Genomic DNA, 20,570 nt, shown 5'->3' on the forward strand with positions numbered 1-20,570 from the left:
TAGGATCAACCAAAAATGCAATGAAATATGATATGCAATGATGATCTAATGTATAACATTCCAAATTGAAAATTTGGGATGTTACATGGTGCTACTCTCGTCTACCTCAGGAAGGCCTCAACCGTGTCATCTGCCATCGTCCACCGTCATACCACACCATCGACTTGCTCCAGCCGCCATTCGAGGAACCCTTATCTGTCAACTCCTCGTCGGCGGCCCCTTTTCCCCTGTAGCAGCTTGACCTAGTTCGTGCTCAAGCTGTCGTGGCCACAGTAGTAGGCGGCAAGGTTGCTACAACAAGGCCGACGTCTAAGAATCATCGGCGAACCTTGTGTGGCAGCTCCAAATCGTGCCCACGGGAGCTCTCCTTCCAAAGGGGTCTTCTTCCTCCACCTTCCCCCGAGTACACCTCCTCCTCCCATCTTCTTTCTCTAAGCCTCTCCCACCACCGCACCAACCGGTCCACCAACCACGCCACCTTCCCCCCCCCCCCCCGCTACCTATTACCTTGGAGGTTCGGCCCGACTTCGCACCGCAGATCCACATAGCTAGAGGCGGTCATGATTCGTAGCCCGAGTCACGATTCCAATGAGGTGGACCACGTGGCTAGGAGCCATGACCTCCCGTACACACCAAAGCCAACACGCCTCGCCTGGAGCACCGCCTCGGGCCATGGCTCTTGCCTCCAATGGCCGGGGCATGTGGAGGCACTCCGGCGCGGCATCGGCCTCTTGCCAGCTTTACAGGTTGGTCTAGGATGGAGATGATGGAGTGAGAGGAGGGATACACTGACGGGTGGGCCCTTTGTATATAGTTTAACAGTTCAGTCAAACATGTGTGAATTTTCTTTGGCGCATTAGCACTGACAGTCATGATGTCAGATTTTGCATCAAAACGTGGTCGAGTGGGTTTTTAGTGCTTTTGGCAAAAAAATCTATTGTTTTTGCAAATTGTTATCAAAACAGTGTATTTTTCTTTATTCATCGTGCACAACAAGCACTGGAACGATATTATTTTTTACGACGAGTCGCCACCTTTGCAGCGGTTGCTAGACAAGGTTCTTGTCAAGGGTAGAGCTTGGAGGACAGCGGGATTGTTGAGAATACCGGATTTAGATCTCTTCTTCTCGTAGATTTAAATGTGGGTGTCGAATGAGACGTAGGTTTATGTGTTAGCGTGAAGTGGACGGGTGTGTTGTAACACCCTCGGTGGAGGGCTCTTGTACCATTTTTCTCTCTCTCAATATATATGATGTGCATGCTATGTGTATTTTCGAGAGAGAAAAAGGTGGTTTTTGGCAATTTACTCTCCCAGTCCCGACGCCGCGGTCACAGCCGCAGCCGACTGGACGCCGCAAGCCGCGCAGCGCCGGTGAAGAGCCGGACCTGTCACCTCCTCCGCTCCCGTCAGTTCCGGCCACTTCACCGCGAGCCCCGCTGGCCCTCAAAGGCCTCAACATGGCAGGTCTGCTGCTGCGTAGGTTCATCCGGATCCAGCCCCGTGCGCCAATGACCGCCGCCGGTGGAGCCGCGCTCTTCTACGCCTCGTGGCCCTCGTCGCCCCGCACCGTCGTACGAGACCAAACTCTAGACTCGCCCCCATTTATCCTCCACTTTGCTTCGTCCATCTCGAGGCGTCCCTAACTGAGGGGAGAAACCAAGGTTTTGTATGCCTCACCGTGGCCCATGATTGCAGGCGCACCTGGAGGTGAGGGGGGAGCAGGCCGCTGCTGAAGTTGGTGAGCTGCAGCCCCGTTCGTTTTAAATCTCTTTCGACCTAGATCTCCCGGCTCCTGATTGTGTGCATTAACCAAAATATACATCTCTGCTTATTTATATCTTTTTTGTCATATTATATGCCATCTCTGATGCACGCTTCTGAGTTTGAGGCCAGGTGTGCATTCAGAAGGACAGAACTCCACAATTATTTAGAACAACATGAACTCAGACGAATTATGTAGGCGGATTAACCTCAGTAGAGTGCATCGAGGGCAAACCGGAAACAATCTCGTATTTTCATGTATTCATCAGAGGCTCAATGATTTAATTTTACAAACGAAAACTTATCTTTTTGCAAAAGAAAGAAAACGCAATCAAGCTGTACTAAGTTGGGGTCCTAACACCTTACTTTGTGATTCTCAGTAGGAAAAATATCTGTATCAGCTGTCAGGATCACCTTTTCCTGCCCTTGATTAATGCTTGTCTAGTTAATCTATACTGCTGTGACTGCATGTGACGCTAATAATATAATTCCACAGTCCTGTTAAAAAATAAGTACGCATTTGTATTTGTTTCAGAATTATCAAAGAAGAGTTGTATCCCATGCAATTCAAAGTATCTACATGCCATGTCAGAAGATTCTGCTAAAAAGTCACTTGAACAGGTTTCTTTCTCATACTTTGTTATAGTGAAGAACTTGATTAAGACCTGTGCTATTCCATTGATTGACCCCTTAAAACAGGTGACTGGTTGGGAACTGAAAAATGAAGGTGACATATTGAAATTACACAGAGCATGGAAGGTGAAGAATTTTGTAAAAGGGCTTGAGTTCTTTCAGCTTGTTGCTGCTCTTGCTGAGGAAGAAGGTCTCTTCTTTTCCTCTGTTCTACATATTCACATTGTCCCATTTGTCAAATTCAATAAAAAAAATGTTGGAAAGTTTCTAATGTCCAACTGACTTCCTGTCCTACAGACCTCAATCCTCATTATAATGGAATTTAAGAATATCATTGGCACATACATACCGCAGCAAGTCGATGTGTACTGCTAATAATTATATGCTTAGTACCCCAGTATCTTCAGTTCTTCACAGTGATATTAATCGTTTGCATTCTTAACTGAATTCCACATAAATATACATCATAGCTACCCAGCCCTCGCCAAACCTGGACCTCCTAAACAAATGTTATCAACGAATGTCTTGAAGGTTACAGAAGATATATTTACCCTTATTTATCCGTGGTTGTGATAATCAAACTACTTTTGTTCAAACTTTGCTACGTATGTGTTGTATTTGTTCAAGTTACATGCTGCAATTCCATTTAGCGTGATGAGAGATTTTATTTTACATTTCTAAAGGAAAATGCTACTGAAATTGGTCATGATTTTTTTTAGTACACTCAGAATCCAACAATTTTCTTGGCATGTCTTGTTTGTTCGCTTCAGTAACAATCTGGGCAAAGTATGTTTAAACGGGTATGCTTTCTCAGGTCACCACCCAGATCTTCATCTCGTCAGTTGGAACAATGTGAAAATCGATGTCTGGACTCATTCAGTCAGTAAGTGTTTCATATGGTTATTTTGGCTAATTTATTTTGACTTCACATTTACTCTAGGATTTCACGGACTGTCTTTTAGTCAAATCTCTCTTTAAAAATTTGAGTACTCGCCTCACTACTTTTCACAATGAATCTTATCAATAACTACCTATGTTGATTTCTGAGAAAAACGTAGCAGCATTGTTATAGTAGATTATTAAATCCCTGGGACCTAGTAAACCAAATTTTGTGCCGTAGTATTATTATTCTGAACAGGGACGGTTTACTAGCTATTCATTTGCTTTTTTAGGAACACTGACAGGTTGACAGTGGTATGATGTATGACCTAACTTTTAAGCAGCAAGCCAAATGATCATGTTCAAAACATTTGCCGCTCATGCTTCAATGATTATTCCCATGGTTGTTAATTTTGTTAATATCATGATAAAGTACTTTAGATGTTATGAATGTATTGATCATATCGGGTACTTTAGATGTTATGAATGTATTGATGATATCGGGTTCAAAATCTTTTGAGCATGCAAAATTCATAGATACTTAGGTGCTTGCTGCCTATTGGCAGTTAGGCGTTGTCATGATAAAAAATGCGTATTTCTTATAGTGAAATTTGATCAACTTAAAATGAAAAGAACGAGCCATAAAAAACTGGTTCATTCATCATGAACCAGTGCTAAAAAACACAAGCAAAATAAAGGACTCACCAAGATGTTTTTTTATAATTATTTATTTATCGTGGTATCAGGAGGTTTAACAGATAATGACTTCATCCTTGCTGCAAAGATCAATGAACTCAAGCTAGAAGGCCTTTTGAGCAAGAAAAAGGCTACTTCCCAGGAGTAGATTTGGGAGATCAAGCAGATAACTTTTAATGTGTAGACGCCAAGAAATGCCCTTTTATAGTCTGATGATTGTACATGCCGTTCCAAAATGAGTACTTCCGATGTGAATTCCACTTACCATTTGGTGAGATCTATCCGTTCTGGGCGATGCGTTTCTCCGATGTTGCGAATCTAGGATCATCCTAATACTTGTCTGTATCTTCTGAATATATACCGTAGTTTGAAGGTGTCATGTATGCAATGGCATAGATATATGATCATCTATCGTGTCGCCAAAATATTTGAGCCTTTTGCATTGTGGTAGCTTTTCATAAGTTAGGTGGAAGCACATTCTTTTGTGGTGTAACCCAAAAATATCACTAAAACTAGTAAAGATCCTCCTATAATTAACTAAATTTCATAAGTAAACTAGACCATTGTTGATACATCCTATTACCAATGAAAGGGCTGCCCCTTTTTTTTGCAATTAGGGCAGCTGTTGGAGATGTTTTTTTTTTTGTCTAAAGCCCTAGAAAGCGGTTATGTCCTATTATAGGGCTGCTGTTGGCGATGCTCCTGCCTGTGAAAAAGCCACAATCGCGGATTTCTTCGTCGAGAAATAAGTTTTCGAGATGACTATTCTATTCCTTGGTTTTTCACCTCTACAAGTCAGACAGCGGTGTGACCCGGTGCTGCTAAGGGTGCGTTTGGATGCAAAGTATTTTTTGCAGTTTTTCTAGAATACTATGGTTTCTTAAAAAACTTTGGTATAAAATACTTATTTGGATGAAACAAATACTCCAGTCTAGGATACCCTGGTATCTCTCATACTGCAGTTTTTTTGCTGTATCTAAAAAAGAGGCCCCGACCTCTTTTTCCTAGACTGAGACGAAAGAAACTGGGGGAGCGCTCAGCCTCCTTTGACTCCTCAATATGTTGTATATAACCGTTAAACGAAGCTCAATCTATCTTCTGATTATTAGTGTTTTAGTTAGATGATTAGTTCTTCTACGGCCACCGGCGGCGGCGGCTGGTTCCTTATATCTGGTTGCTGCCTGCCCATTACACATGACTCGAGACGTGCATGGCATGGATGTTTGCATTGGGCGGGTGTTTCTACACAGATCATCTAATTGATTGTAGTTGAGATTGATGCAATGAGTCAAAACTATGGTAAAATAGCACTTGCCAAACGCATAGGCTGTTTTGCCAAAACAGAGAAAAAATAGTCTTTGGAAACCGAAATATTCATTGTCCACACATTGAAAAACTAAGGTTTTGAATTACTACAGTTTTTCTAAACTGTGTTGCCAAACTAGGTCTAAATTCTCACCACACGGCCGAGGCACGGGCATGTCCCACGAAAAACTACAACCAAACACAATTAGCCCGGCAACTGAAAAACTAGTACTCCCTCCGTCCCATATTAAGTGTCGCTGAGATAGATGAATCTAAACGTATTTCAGTGCTAGATACATCCATTTGACTGACACTTAATATAGGACAGAGGGAGTACAACTTAACACAAGTATTCTGCCCGTGAAAAAACTACCTGCGATTGGCACCAAGGTATTTTGTGAAGTTTTAGGAGAATATCATGGTTTTTCTTAAGCCATGGTTTTAAAGACTTTGATGCTGAGGTGTTCATTGCTAGGCATTACAATACCATAGTTTTGGGTGTTTGTTTGGGGTTACTATGGTTTTAGAAACACTGTGCTCCCAAACAAGGCCCAAACAGAAACAACCCAGCAAGAACAAACAAGGTTTCAACAAATAAATTACTTCATAGCACTGTGTTGATTTGTTCAGCGCCATCCCGCGTGATGGAGCTGGCCACAAATGATTGCAACACTCTGCTTTGATCTACTTATCTTTAATGGGGTGTTACAAAAGAAGAAAAGGGTCTACGAACTTGGCCTGTCATACCCTGCTGTAGATTAAGACGTCATCAACAAAAACAAGTACACAAACCCTAGTCAGCTCAGCCAGAATTGTGTTCATAACACTGAAGAAGAAAGAAAACATAGCAATGCAGGAAGGGTCCAAGTGCATCGGGAAGCGACCTGACACAACTCCACATAAATCTGGCAAAGAGCATCTCTAGTCTAGATAAAATGTGGTTAACTTCTTCAAACTCTGCACGAAGAGCGCATTTCACGTCCGTCAGAGGCCATGACGTTAAAGGATTTAGTCAATGAAAAAAAGTTGATCTTCAAAGCCGAAGCTGCCTTCCAGACATCCCTTAAATGCAAAAATATCACCAATAATCATCCCGATGCCTCCAGCGCCCAGGAGATGAGCTCAAGACTAGCAGGAGGCAGCAAAATGCAGATGAGTGAGGCATCAACAGAAAGTGGTACAAGAAGCAGCTCCTGTTAGATGAGTTAGGTCTTACTGTTACAAGAAAGCAGCTCACTATCGAGTAGAACTCACGACGATCTGAAACTAGTCCCGAGGCACACAACAAGTGAGAAAGAAGAGTGAGCGAAAAAAGGAAAACCAACATACTTCGAAACTATAGAAGCGCATCGACCTCCCCTTCTTGGCGCTCAAGAAGGCAGCTCAGCTGGTCTGTTTGCTTCATGGAGCATGCCAAGGTGCGCAGATAGCCTAGAAGACGCTTCTTCTTCAGAAGCACAGACCTACATCTTAGTAGCTGTGCTGCCACATCTGGTGTGATGGCTGAGACGGGGCAGTCTGGGAGCTGTTCAGGCTTCCCTCCGCAGGGTTCTGCGGGTGCTCCTGCTGCATACCATTCTGCGACTGGTAAAAGCTCGGGTACCCAAGACCACCGTACTGAGAGGGCTGCTGCACCTCACGGAAGCCACCCTGCGCGCTCTGGCCCTGGAAGCCATAAAAGTTACCAGGTGGAACAGCTGAAACAGCTCTTGAACCAGCAGCTCCATGAAGCCACATCGCTGAGTTGTCGCTCTGAAAAGAGCCACAGATGAACACCCCAGAATGAAATGAGCAAATCCTCAGTGGTACAAAAAAAGTAGTCCAGAATTTCAGAAGCTAGACGAAAGAACGTAGCACCCTGTACCTGCTGTAAGGCCATGTAGTGATTGGCCTCTTTCAACTGTGAACTTAAAGCTTCATCAATCCCCATAGTCGTGGCAGGGGAGGCACTCTGGTTTTGGCCAAAATTCGGTATATTACTTGAGCTGCCAAAGCCTCCATAACCAGAGACTGCTGATGAATGCTGTGGTGGGCTCATGACAGGAAGGCCACTCTTGTACTGCGGCATCGAGTATTTCATAGCAGATCCAGGCACAGCAGCACCACCACCACCAGATTGATGGAAAGGTCCATTACTTGAATACGCTTGCTGGAAGGCTGTTGGTGGTACATAGTAGTTTTGAGGCAAGTATGGATAGCCGACTAAACTGGCAAAAGGCCCCAGGGGTAGAGTTGGCTGAGAGTATGGATGTAAAGATAATTGCTGAGGTTGAGGTAGCCCTGACGGAATGCTCGTACTGGGAGGATTTTGTGTAGATTGAGTGTTGGAGAACCCCCCTTGGTTTAAATTCTGCAAGAATATTCAGAAAAAACTGAAACTCAGAACAGAAGTTCAAACAGCAGCACCTAAATGTTAATGATACACGCCATGATAGTGTTATTTCTCTTTTCTCTTCTTGACCACCTCTCATCATTTCACACTGGAGCTGCTCCTTCATATTGCAGAAGATTAGAAGAACATCCAAAACAATATAGGAGAACCTTCCACTTGCAAATTTGGTACCAACGAAGATATTATGCTTATGCCTACCAATTTTTTTTATGAAGTCACTACTACATTCATTGTCCAAAATAAGTTCCACAAAATGATCGATATAAGTTCCACACAGAAAAGATGCATCTTGGCACACTACTACATTCATTGCCCAAAATAAAGGGCATGACTTCTTTCTAAACTTCTGAACTAAAACTATTACATCTGACTTACTTCAGAACAAGCGCACCAGCATAAAAGAGGAAACAATGCAAAGATTGTAATTACCTCCTGCATGGAGATTGGGTAACTGGTAGTTGGCACAGCTGGGTTATATTTCATAGCTGACTGTGCTGATAAAAATGGTGAAAAGTCAAAATCCCGGTGCTGGGTAAGATTTGACCCCAAGAAGTTGCTTTGCAGAGTGTTAGCTTGCTGTGCCTGTAAGTGTAAAACAGAAGGAAAATTAGGAGAAAGGCAATACAACAAAGAAATACAATCCCATCCCACTCAGCACTGTAAGAAATTCATTGCTGAGTTTGAGAGGACTGATTTAATTTCAGACGCCTTCATATATTAACAGTCACATTGTCCAGGAACCATAGCAATTAAGGTAAAAAGTACTCCCTCTGTCCCATAATATAAGAGCGTTTTTTACACTAGAGGGAGTAGTACATAAATATAACCAGAGCAGCATGCGACTAAAAATAAACATTTTAGGCCATTCACCAAGCAGGCACATATTCTACTCCCTCCGTTCCAAATTAATTGAAGTTCTATGATTTTTCTAAGTCAAACTTTTTAAAGTTTGAAATCCGCAACTATCTATAATATCAAATATATATAATATGAAATATATTTCATAATGAATTTAATGAAGTAAATTTGGTTTTGTACATGTTGATGTGTTTTTATATAGACTTGGTCAAACTTAATGAAATACGACTTAGGACAATCCTAGAACTTCAATTATTTTGGAACGGAGGGAATACATCATTATATATCTTTTGCTAATTTATAAGTTGGTGTTGGTGGTCGCAGTGTCGCAACTCCTATCTCTCCACTGTGCAACGCCCTACTAACCTCGCAAAACAAACTGGGCTCACATCTGATTGTAATTAACCAACAAATCAAGCTTCACAATATTGTCAACCTAAAAGACTAACTCGAGTACGTATGTAGCACCATCCCCTCAGTTATCCATGCCGCAACACCGAAATCCTCTTCTTTGGTTCTTCACTGACCCCACAGAGTGCAATCAAGAGCTCGCTCGGCCCTTCGTCAAGCACTAGAGCAGCGTTGATCTGGGCGAGGATGCATGCCAGAGAGAAGGCAGATGAGCCACTCCCCTACTTTGAGCCATCGCTACTAACAGATCTGCAAATGTATGTATATATCAATAGTGCAAGAACCTCCTGGCGGAGTGGAAGTGAAGGAAGAAGCTTGGCTATGTTGCTTGTTCCAAACATCAGCAAGGTATCTCAAATCACTCATTCGCATGGCCCTGCATTATTATTTCTTGCACAAGCATCGATCTCTAAAGAAGAGAATGACATATCTTGAATTCTTGATAATTTGGTTGTCGATTGATGGATTTTAGGCCACTTGCAAACTGATTCTCAGGAGAGCGGCGGCGAGTCTGCAGAACAAGGTGACCAAGCACTGCTGGATGATCTGGAGTAACCCCACCTGCTGGCAAGTCTGCACTATAGCGATGATGTGGTTTCAGTCCCCTCGAAATGATCAGAGATAACCCCAGGAATTTGCTTTAATGATTTTTGGTGAGTTTTAAATTCGGTATGGATTTGACTTCCAATTTTGAGACAAATAAATTGGTATTCCTCGGATCACCAAAAGTTTGAACGTTTCAGTTAAAATTTTGAAAAGAATGTAAACCCTGGCAATGTCCCCAAGGCAAGCCCCAGAGGCTCTCATCAAGCACTCGCATCTGTGTCTTCACAACAGCTAATAGATCGCCGTTGTAAGAGGGGCACCACATACAACATGGAGCACAGGTGGAGAGGGACAAGTTCATCCTATAGGAGCTGTGCTTGCCACAAACCTAACTGCATTGTTCAGCTCATGGAAGAAGTGAACACGCCCAACCTACTAAAGGCCAGTAGCAACTGTGACAAGGAGCAAATTCTACAGAAGGTCGTCCAATACTAAGCTCAAGCGATACGCTTAGTGTGCCACCATATTGCTAGAGCAAAGAAAACTGCAGTAGGAACTAGGAACGTGCACATGTAACATCTAAGGTGTGTATAGCTAGAGCAGGACTGCAGGATGACAGCGCAGCCACGATAGAGCTGGAGCCAGAACCTAGAGGTAGCAAACAGGAAGGAAGGCGACAATTAATTGTCTTCCCATGATTTGGGGGTGAAGAAGAGGACGAGTAGCAGAGAGAATGGTTTCCCAAGTGAGAAAAGGATGTTGTGCCTCTCGCAACCCGGCCCAAAACAGCACGATCTTCGTGCTTGCGGGCACGTACAAAATAGAACCACTCTTGCACAGGTATCTTTCCCGTAAGTGATCCAGCGGCTCTACCATTTCAGTACTAGATAAAGCTAACCTTACATCAATAAACGTGTAACAACTTGAAACCAATCTAGCTTTTTTAGATTATATATTAGTATGGTCTATGATTCACATTAATTGTTATGCTTATGCAGTTCTAAATGCACTGCATGTTTTTCATGCCGAAGCTACAAACCAACCTTATATGTAGCTCATTTGTCCAGGAATAACAAAGACCCTTTTGTAACAGTTACAGCTTACATATGTACTCTAACAAACCTCAATAACAAGCTAAACATGCAGTTCTAATGCTTCAGCAAGTCCCAACGTCATGAAAGTCTTATATTAGTCCCAGACTCCCACACGGTGTCTATGCTGTCATCAAGGTGATAAATCAAAAGTTCAGGTGCTAAACATATGATGAAAAGATAAGTTTTATTGGTTTCCCTTCAGAATGAAACTACCCACTATGTTCGTGATGGAAAGATAAGTTTTATTGGTTTCCCTTAAGAATCAAACTACCCACTATATATGTGATCCCATATCTGGAAGAAGACAACTATACCAGCAAGCTTGAAAAATGGGAAAGATGTTGTGCTTGAGCGTTTCCTTGTTGGCTCTCCATTATACTTGGCTGTGTTGTGTTCGGATACACATGATCCGAAACTGATGGCGGGTTATACTGAAGACCAGACACATCTAGAGCACCTTGCATCAGTATATCAGGCTGCGAAACTGAAGGGACATCAGTATTCTCAATGTTGGTACCTATTCTGGTTTCAACATCCTCATTTGCTGATGACTGTAGAGCACCATTGTCATAATAATCTTGATTCCTGTAAGAAAGGTGCCATAAGACAAGATGCATTTTGTGTCATGAGTAGGAACATAGCAGGAAATTAGTTTGCACCTGACATCTATTTGATCAACTGCTGGAGTTTCATCTGAGTTGGGCACCTCTTCCACACTATATTTAGGGACCTTGGATGGAAGCAACCCAGAGAAGGCACCAGATTCAAAACTACCAAAGCTCAGATGTGCGCAGTCTGTATTTTCAAGTTGTAGATGATCGGGGATTATAACCGCTGGATTATCATCAGCAGAATTAGCTGCTGCTAGATCTTCGTTTTGCAAGCTTAGATGCTGAAAGTTCGTTGCAGCTGAGTCCACATCAACGTTGGAAACCTCAACTGCAAACGATTGCGTCATCAGATTCCTTATTAGTAATTATATATGTTATAAGTATAAAAGAACAGTGTTTAAGGCAATAAGGACATAGCATATACAAAGAAAAGATTGTTAGTGAATGAACATAGAAAAAAAGGACTAAACAATATTTTCACTTGTATCGATAGCACATAAAGAGACGAGAGCTTCGCCTTTGGAAGCGCCAGTAGCGTAGGGCGACCGGGCCAGCCGAGCGGAACAAATAATAAGCCAGTAAGGCAATCTCCATGCATAGCAGTTTTGCAAAACTGCAACCACCACAGCCTCCATGAACATGTGTCACTTTACAGCATCAAAGGGCAAACGGAAAGTGCAAAACTGAGCAATGAGTGGATGACTGGTTTTCGTTTTTCTATGCGAAGGCAATGCCATTAAATATTGAATGACATCCCTGGGAGCCACTAGACAGTATGCCTGATCCATGTTTATGTGATGTCTTACTACAACAGAAATATGCACTTGATGCTCAACGTACGTAAGGTGGTTGGCTGGTCAGGGGTGGGGGTGCCAAACGCCCAAACATAAGACTAGCCAGTTGGAGGAACGTTTCAACCTCCCCAAGGACAGCTATCACCTATCAGATAACAGAACAGTGTTTTCTCACAAAGAAATACAAAGATCATTCTATTTATTATCCAGCCTCCAAAAAGTATAAGCATCTACTTTGTGACATAAAAAATAGAACACATTGATAATTGACTTTTAAGATGCATAACCAGAAAAAGAAGTTCCATTGGTCACAAGATTTGCGATTTGAGATCTATACTAACCTTCATCGGCAAATGAATGCATTTGAGATTGGTATGTACTTGAGTTCTGCAACAATTCATCACCGAATCGAACTTGGTCGTGAAGAACTTCCAAGTGTCTCTCAGAAGGTATTGCTGTCTGCTTTACAATTGAAGTGTTATCTTCTGTGTGAGACTTCTCATGCAAGTTAACGGCATCAGCAACCAGCACTGATGACTCCAATGATGCCACAAATGATAATGGGCCACCAGATGGCTCAGGGGCTGTGAATTGACTTTGTGATGGTGGTCCATCCTGTGGAAACCAAACACTTTCATGTGTTTGGTGGCTGTCTGCCGAAGTGTGATTTGAATTTATAACTTGAGGAATGGGATCTGGAAGAGCTGGAAATCCTTGGTCAAATGTTGTCGGGGCGACTCTGCTTGCGGATTGTTTTGTGTTATGGTTGGTTTCATTTGACAAAGATGGGTTTTGACCAGCAAATGCTTTGTCTGCCGTAGCCATAGACTTGCTAGAAGACCTTCCTTGAGGTCTGCCCATTTTAACTATATCAGCCATTGACATCTGACCAGGCACCCCACACCAATTCTGCTGAAATCCTGACGATGATTGTGATGCTCCGCATAATCCATCAGGAACCACGTCCTTGTTTGCAAAGGAACTGCAACATAGAAAGCAAAAATGTCAGTTAACAATAATAAATAAAACACAACTAGACCAGCAGAAACTTCTACATCTTCAGCCTTCATTACCTCGGAACTGTTGGCTTCTGAGTGGAATTGGTTGATGGAACACCAGGTCCCAATATCGATGACCTTGAAGCCACGTTATCTAGTAGGATTGAAATGAACATGAGAAAAAGATTATAGAAAATGTGAAAACTCATGGATACAAACATTATTTTATCTTACCAACTCCGCCGGATACAGACTGAACTGAACTGCTTCGGTTAGTACGATCTGTGCCAACTCTAGCAGCACGACTGTTTGAGTTATTTGCTCCTCGGGATCTTGGCTCAGGTGTACCTTTATTCACCTGTGTGAAATTTCAATACATTCTTGATGTAAGTTCTCAAGACTAAAGCATGGCATAGTAAATCAATAATTAGGAAATTAGTTGGATATTTAAACTTTCTAACACAAAAATTTACCAACAGTGAACAAATTAAATGGCTGATATATTGACAAATTATTATTGCTTTCATTCATCCTAGAACTAAAATTATATGGTCAATAGTAGATTAGATACAAGCCTTCTTTTCATTTTGAAGAGCTGGAAGACCCTACTAAAAATAATATTAGCTACAAGTATGCAAAGTGGCACAGATACAAGTTGAGTATCATAATCAACTGACCTCCTTTTTCTTGTCGCGCTTGTTCTTTACCTCTTGAAAAGTATCTGGAAAAAGATAGAAAATCTGTGAGATGCTTTACATAAGAGGACTACTGGGAGTATGAAATAACATCAGATCAATCTCAAACTGCTGTTAGTATTAGAACTTCCTGTTGAATTGCAAGATCTGCATCCCCAAATCATCCGAAACATGTCAGGTAAATCAAAGAAAGATGGTCATGTAATTCAAACAGTAATATAGACGAGGCAATTATTCACCCAGTATATCCACAATGTTCAGTCATAATCTTTGGATTAATAAAAGGTTGATGATACAAATTAAAGAAACTCTGTGGTAGCAATTGGGCTGGTGTAACAAGACTGAAATGGGAGGCACCAAACCACTAAGGGATTAGGTCCCAGTTCCTTGAATGGAAGTAAGACACAAGTGGTAGTGATCTTAAGGTATGCAAATGGACAAAAGTGCCAAATCACATAGGCAACTACGAGCATTCAATTAAATAAGATTCCAGCTCTAACTTTCTGTTAACCCTTGTCTCACTACCATCGACTAGCACCACATCATCCACAAAGAGCATATACCATGGGATATCTTGTATATCCCTTGTGACCTCATCCATCATCAAGGCAAAAAGATAAGGGCTCAAAGCTGACCCTTGGTGCAGTCCTATTTTAATCAGAAAGTCATCAGTGTCGCCATCACTTGTTCGAACACTTGTCAGAATATTATCGTAGATGTCCTTGATGAGGGAAATGTACTTTGTTGGAACTTCGTGTTTCTCCAAGGCCCACCACATGACATTCACGGTATCTTATCGTAGGCCTTCTCCAAGTCAATGAACACCATATGCAACCATATGCAGGTCCTTCTTTTGCTCCATGTATCTCTCCATAAGTTGCACGAAGAAAATGGCTTCCATTGTCGACCTCCCGGGCATGAAACCAATTTGATTTTTGGTCACACTTGTCATTCCTCTTAAGTGGTGCTCAATGGCTCTCTCCCCATAGCTCCATTGTATGGCTCATCAGCTTAATTCCATGGTAATTAGTACAACTTTGAACATCCCACTTGTTCTTGAAGATTGGTACTAATATACTACGCCTCCATTCTTCTGGCATCTTGTTTGCCCGAAAAGTGAGTTGAAAAGCTTAGTTAGTCATACTATCGCTATGCCTCTGAGGCCTCTCCACACCTCAATGGGGATACAATCAAGGCCCATTGCCTTGCCTCCTTTCATCCTTTTTAAAACCTTCCTAACCTCAGACTCCTGGATTCGTCGCACAAAATGCCTTCTGGTATCATCAAAGGAGTCGTCCAGCTCAATGATAGAGCTCTCGTTCTCACCATTGAACAACTTGTCAAAGTACTCCTGCCGTCTATGCTTGATTCTTCACCGGGAGTTGATCTGCTTCGTTTTTTATGCATTTGACTTGGTTGACATCCCTCATCTTCCTCTCTCGGATCTTGGCCATCTTATAGATGTCCCTTTCGCCTTCCTTCGTGTCTAAGCACTAGTAGAGGTCGTCATACGCCCGACCCCTTACTTCACTCACAGCTCACTTTGCGGCCTTCTTTGTCACCTTGTACTTCTCTATCTTGTTTGCACTCCTATCCAAGTGTAGGAGATTCACTTCTACTCTCCCCTAGTCACCCCAAACTCCTCTAAAGCCCCCTTAAGAATGCAAGTCGCATCTTCATCCACATATTGTTTGCATCACCCTCTTCTCCCAGTCCCAGGGGCCCTCCTTAATAACCCTCTCCTTGAAAGCCTTAGTTGTCTCCACCAGCTTCCACCACTTCGTTCTAGCGATTTTAGCGCGCTTATCCCACTGCACACAAATCTGAAAGCAAAAGTCAGCCTCCCAGAAGCTTATGTTGAGGGACAACACTCTCCAGGTATCACCTTACATTCTATGCAAGCATGCATGTCTTCTCTTCTTGAGAGGACAAAATCAATCTGGCTAGAGTGTTGAGCACTACTAAAAGTCACTAGATGGGATTCCCTCTTTACCGAAAAAGGCTTTCGCCCCGCTTTATATATAAAGCAATGACCAACAACACACCGATACAAACGCACGCCACCACAACACACGCACACACCCAAGGCAAGATACATAGGCGTTGAGCGCATCGACACCACCCCAAGCACTACAAGAGAAGCCGGGGCCTCGACCGTGAACACGCCACTGCGAAGAGATGAAGTCGCATACGACGAACCGTGGGCTCCAAGGCGGCGCCTTCAGGAAGGAAACGACACCGGAGCGCCGCCACCACCCGACCCGAGGGTCAGAGTTTCCCCTGGAGCAACACGACGCGCAATGATGGTCGAGACGACGCCTTCAAGAAGGGAACGAGTTTCGCCGCCGCCAGTCTGTCCGAAGAAAGAACAGGTTTTCACCCCGGCCAAAATTCACCGCCACCGGACGCCACACCCCGGCGACCATGCCGCCCACACGACCATGGTCACCGGGCAGCACCAAGCCACGGGCTCTGCTCATGAGCACCGCGATACCACCATCAGGGCCGCCGCCCCGGGCATCCAAGACCTCAACGCCACCTCACCTGCCACCCATCGCTACCCCAACCAAAGAGATGAGTGGAAAGGCCCCGCCTTTAGCACTCCTGAGCTGCCCCCAATGCTGAGACCCACTAGGCCGGCCAAAACTAGCCTCCATCGGCTCGTCCTGCTGCCGGGCGCGAGACGAGCTCGGTCCTGCTGCGCGCGATACGAGTCCGGTCCTGCTGCCGGGGCGAGACGAGACGGTCCTGCTGCCGGCGCGAGACGAGTCCGATCCTACTGTCGGGCGCGAGACGAGTCGGTCCTGCTGCCGGGCGCGAGACGAGCGATGGACCGCAACCGGGAGAGGGCCAACCCTTTGATGAAGGTAGTGCCCGAACGACGAGGAGAGGAATCGAAGGTCAACGGAGGCGCTCATCGACGGGCCGACGCCGAAGAAGTCCAGCCGCCGCAGTGAAACGTCCCAACCACCGCCGTGAGCCACCACCACGCCGTGGCAGCCCACATCCACGCCGAGCACAGCCCACGGCACCTGCCATCACCGGATCGGCCGGGGGCCGGCAGGTCCACCACCACCAGGGAGCGCCGCAGCAGGGCGGCCACCGGAGCAAGCCACCACCTGCGGCGAGCCGGAGCCCCGCCACCACAAGGGCCCAGGTCACCTGAGCCGCAGCCGCGACAGATCTAGGCCACGCCCAAACGCCGCCGCCGCCGGGAGCAGGGCCAAGCCCTCGTCGCCAACCGTCGTCGCCGCGCCGCCGCGCCCTGAGCCAGCGTCGCGCCGCCGCCCAACAAGGATGGCCCGCGCCATCGCCGTGCGCCGCCCGAGCTGGCCAGGCTTTGCCCGCCAGCACGTTGGGGCGGCGGCAAGGGGAGGGAGAAGCGAGGAGGGGGCCGAGCCCCGCAGGCTAGGGTTTCCCCCCAGCGGCGCTCGCTGGAGCAGCCAGGGAGGGGAGGGGGACCGGATTCCCTCTTTTAAAGAGGTGTTAGCTACAATCATGTCGCTGGCTAGAGCAAAGCTTAAGACATCTTCTCCTTCTTGATTCTTGATGTCATAGCCAAAGTCCCCATGCAACCCTTTGAAACCTATGTTAGATATACCCACGTGGCCATTGAGATCTCCTCCTATGAAGAGCTTCTCGTCAATAGGTACACTCCTAACCATGTCCTCCGGGCCTTCCCAGAACTCCCTCTTGGTGCTCTCATTGTGGCCTACTTGCGGGGGATACACGCTGATAACATTGTGAACCAAGTCCCCAACTACCAGCTTGACCCAGGATAATCTGGTCCCCTTGCCTCTTGACGTCTACCACTCCATACTCTTGTTGATCAAGGTGCCTACTACATTTTTGTTTGTAATTGTCCTATGTACCACAAGTTGAAGCCGGTATCCTCCACCTCCTTTGCCTTTTGTCCCCTCCATTTGGTTTTTGTCCCCCGTGAAACAGACCTACATTGAGCCTCGTTCCAAAATAAAACCAAGCCAAGTTCATCTAAATTCTGCACAGCACACACTATGGAAGGAACAAAAACTATCAAAGGGACAAAACCACATCACTTTGATCATTTGCAAATTCAAATTGAAGAATCCAACTTTTTAGGACTGTCGTCGTTGAAGAACATCTCTGATGTTATCGACCCATTCTTGATACCATATCCTCTTATCTTCAATTGCTAATAAAACACAGACTTAGATAGTTAGGCCCTAAATCCAGTTCAATACAACTTGGATATGATGAAGGAACTTACGATCCAAAACCAACCTAGGTTTTGGGTCCTCCATGGCATTTGATCGAAGGCTTTGCTTTTTCATCTTTTCCTTCCCTTACCCTAAAGGGTCAACTACGTTTCTCCCCATCAAGGTAGGCTGCGCTTGGCTTTTCAAAAGCCCTTAATTGTTTCTCTTTGGGGGCATTATAGCTATTGACAGACTTCTACTTTTGGATGCAACAGCAAAATCTTGCTTGAATAAGTAAGTATCCCTTAACTAACTATATTCTACATTTCAGCATCGCATAATTCAACAGCCGCAGGCTAGTCCCATGTTCAAAAAATTATTTCATACACTGTCAAACACAAGAAACAGAGCCTTGTGACAAGAAAAAATTGTCATGTGCTACTGCTCCTCTCATCAAAACCAGAAGGTTAGGTTAATGCTGACGTACTCGGAAATATAAAAACACCACTAAAAATAGCACAAAAAGAAAACGAGCAAATAACTACAACCCCATCCTAAACAAGAGGCCTAATAGATGCAAAAAAGAAAAACTCTACAGAGGAACAAATCTTCGCAACAGCCCTGGACCGGGGACTCCATCAGCACAGTACCAAATCAGCATAAATCCCTGAGGTGGAATGAAACGGGCACGTTTGTTCCAATCCATTGGCCACAAACACAGCCCAAAGGCTAACCAACGCAGCCAAAACTTGAGCAAAGACCTTAAGGGGTGCAGGGAAAGTGGGGGAGCGGGGTGCTGCAGAGTAGATGGGACCTTGGGAGAGGAGGCGGCTGACCGCCTCGTCAGGGTCCATGCCGCAGTCGCGCAGCGCCGCGTAGATCTCTGAGTCGGAGCGGCTCACGATCTCCTTGAGCCCCTGCACCAGCTTCCTCGCGGACGCCGGCACCGGTCCCGCCGCCGGCCCCCTCCCTCCCCCTCCTCCGCCGCTCATCCTCGCCGCCGGGAACCGCCGCCAAAACAGCTCCTCCTCCTCCGCTTCCGCTTCCGCTGTGTGTGTGTGTTAGAGAGCCGGGCTCGGAGCAGCAGCAGCGCCTCCTCCGCTTCCGCTGGGTCTCGGTTCTCAGCTCACGCGCGGTTAACGGCGGCCGAATTCCAAAACCCTCCCTCCGCGCTTCCCCCTCGCCTACCTTTATATAGCTCGATGCGATGCGATGCGGAGGAAGAAATGGGGTTAAAATCTAATTTCCCACTTCTGTCCGCGCCTAACCTCTGCTCCCTCCTCCCTAATCTCTATCCGTCGCCGCGTACACTTGTCGCGGAGATGTGGATGATGGGAGGTGCGAATGAATATCTAAAGCTGACAGGCCGGGACACATCTCGATGGGGCCCGCGTGCAGCCTCTGCGTCTAGGAGGGCGCGTGCAGCCTCTGCACGCCCCCGAGGCTAGCATGTGGGGCAACATTGTCGGTGTCCCTACGTGTCGCCCAACCGTGTGACTAGCGTGGATGCAGGGTTATCCCTGAGCAGATGATGATCGGCCCGCATTGTCAGTGTCAGATATGCGTACGAAACTGACGAAACATTTGGGCTCTTTTCGGGTATAGGACGAGGGCAGTCAGTAAGATTCCCCCTTTCCGTTTTGGGGGCATTTTTACGAGAAAGAATTTTGCAGGGCAGTAAGAGTAGATCTGCACGCCCCCTTACGGCAATAGATACATATGCCTCATAATAAAAAGTAATTTAAGCCACCTACATTTTTTTTTCTCCCCAATGCAAGCTACCACTAATGGGCCTCATTAAGAAATAGAAAATAATGACTCTATTACACATGCATATCTACTTTTCACTCCAACCTTTTTAGCTTTTATCACCGGACCACACTTTTTCTCTTCAAGCACCCGCCTCCTGAAAAGGATCCCGCTTCTCTATCCGAACCTACTTTACATCATACCCGATCCTACATGGCATGCGAGGCATCACCTTCAGGCTATGCATTGTACATGCCCTTAGTGGCAAGTTAGTTGGGTACTTTTCCAAATTTGGTTAGATTCCTTCTCCCTCCTTTAGGCAGGCTATTTCCATGTTTCCCCGGAGAGAAAAAAGGTTTTTCGTACTGGCTGCCTTCTAATTGCAACAACTTTTGAAATTTTGTGCATAGGAAAAAATTGTTAGAAATTTTGCGTTGATCTTTTGATATTTTCTGTAGTGCATTTTGATAGGGAAACTATATCTGCAATAGTCTTCAGCCTGTCTTCCCAACAAAGATTGAAAAGTTTAATGTCTCTAAACATGGGCGGATCTGGGCCCCAGGCAGCCCAGGCAATGGCCTGGGGCGTGACAAATTTCCCAGCCTAGAGGGAAAAAACTGGTCTGGGGCGCAGCCCACTTCATACCCCTGTTGCTGGCCATTGGCCAGCCCAATAACAAAAAAGTGAACGAAAACAAGAAAGACAGAAGGGCCTCTGCAGCTGGTACGTAGTGTAGGAGAGTCTTTTTTCACCAGAAAAGGAAGATCTTTTGACGTAGCATACGTAGCCCGTGTTAGGCTGGTTGATGAAGAGATTTCTCTTGCTAGCCACTGTCTCCAAATCCTAATTTTTCTTGCTAGTTTTCTTTTGCGGCGAATTTCTCTTGCTAGTTGCCCCTGTCTGATGCTTGATTGAGAAAAGATCTTTAATTCTTAATGCTTTTCCCTTTTCATATTGTATTCCTTAGTTT

General features: G+C 45.0%; 2 protein-coding genes across 4 annotated transcripts; one reads left to right on the forward strand and one right to left on the reverse strand.

The window, feature by feature from the left end:
- Positions 1–1,262: 1,262 nt before the first annotated feature.
- LOC123067527 (uncharacterized) lies at positions 1,263–4,378 on the forward strand. The gene is made up of 6 exons (XM_044490283.1): positions 1,263–1,571; positions 1,696–1,738; positions 2,297–2,382; positions 2,461–2,584; positions 3,209–3,277; positions 4,020–4,378. The coding sequence occupies exons 1-6, from the start codon at positions 1,263–1,265 to the stop codon at positions 4,115–4,117; spliced, it is 729 nt and encodes a 242-aa protein (XP_044346218.1). The 3' UTR covers positions 4,118–4,378.
- A 1,903-nt stretch (positions 4,379–6,281) lies between these two features.
- LOC123070284 (uncharacterized) lies at positions 6,282–19,140 on the reverse strand. Of its 3 annotated transcripts, none has more exons than XR_006433587.1 (11): positions 18,666–19,137; positions 13,656–13,699; positions 13,213–13,336; positions 13,054–13,132; positions 12,322–12,962; positions 11,235–11,514; positions 10,890–11,160; positions 8,096–8,248; positions 7,139–7,624; positions 6,491–7,026; positions 6,282–6,402 (listed from the first exon to the last, which is right to left on the reverse strand). XR_006433587.1 is itself a non-coding variant. In XM_044493409.1 (11 exons), the coding sequence occupies exons 1-11, from the start codon at positions 18,841–18,843 to the stop codon at positions 6,745–6,747; spliced, it is 2,469 nt and encodes an 822-aa protein (XP_044349344.1). In that variant the 5' UTR covers positions 18,844–19,140; the 3' UTR covers positions 6,432–6,744. The 3 variants fall into 3 exon arrangements, 2 of the variants coding, with proteins under 2 accessions (XP_044349344.1, XP_044349343.1); XM_044493409.1 differs by lacking the exon at positions 6,282–6,402 and having other exon boundaries at positions 6,432–7,026; positions 10,890–11,023; positions 11,093–11,160; positions 18,666–19,140; XM_044493408.1 differs by lacking the exon at positions 6,282–6,402 and having other exon boundaries at positions 6,432–7,026.
- Between the last annotated feature and the right edge of the window lie 1,430 nt (positions 19,141–20,570).

The sequence above is a fragment of the Triticum aestivum genome, chromosome 3B (assembly GCF_018294505.1).
Source record: "Triticum aestivum cultivar Chinese Spring chromosome 3B, IWGSC CS RefSeq v2.1, whole genome shotgun sequence".
Classification (NCBI taxonomy): Eukaryota; Viridiplantae; Streptophyta; class Magnoliopsida; order Poales; family Poaceae; genus Triticum; species Triticum aestivum.

Excerpts from the sequence above, each read along its gene's own strand:
- LOC123067527 (XM_044490283.1), top strand. The coding sequence starts at position 1,263 with ATGTGTATTTTCGAGAGAGAAAAAGGTGGTTTTTGGCAATTTACTCTC. Across the intron at positions 1,739-2,296 it reads GCAGGCCGCTGCTGAAGTTG|AATTATCAAAGAAGAGTTGT; the intron begins GTGAGCTGCAGC and ends TATTTGTTTCAG. Across the intron at positions 2,383-2,460 it reads CTAAAAAGTCACTTGAACAG|GTGACTGGTTGGGAACTGAA; the intron begins GTTTCTTTCTCA and ends CCCTTAAAACAG.
- LOC123070284 (XM_044493408.1), bottom strand. The coding sequence starts at position 18,843 with ATGAGCGGCGGAGGAGGGGGAGGGAGGGGGCCGGCGGCGGGACCGGTG. Across the intron at positions 13,700-18,665 it reads CAGCCGCCTCCTCTCCCAAG|ATACTTTTCAAGAGGTAAAG; the intron begins GTCCCATCTACT and ends ATCTTTTTCCAG. Across the intron at positions 11,161-11,234 it reads GTTGATCAAATAGATGTCAG|GAATCAAGATTATTATGACA; the intron begins GTGCAAACTAAT and ends CCTTTCTTACAG.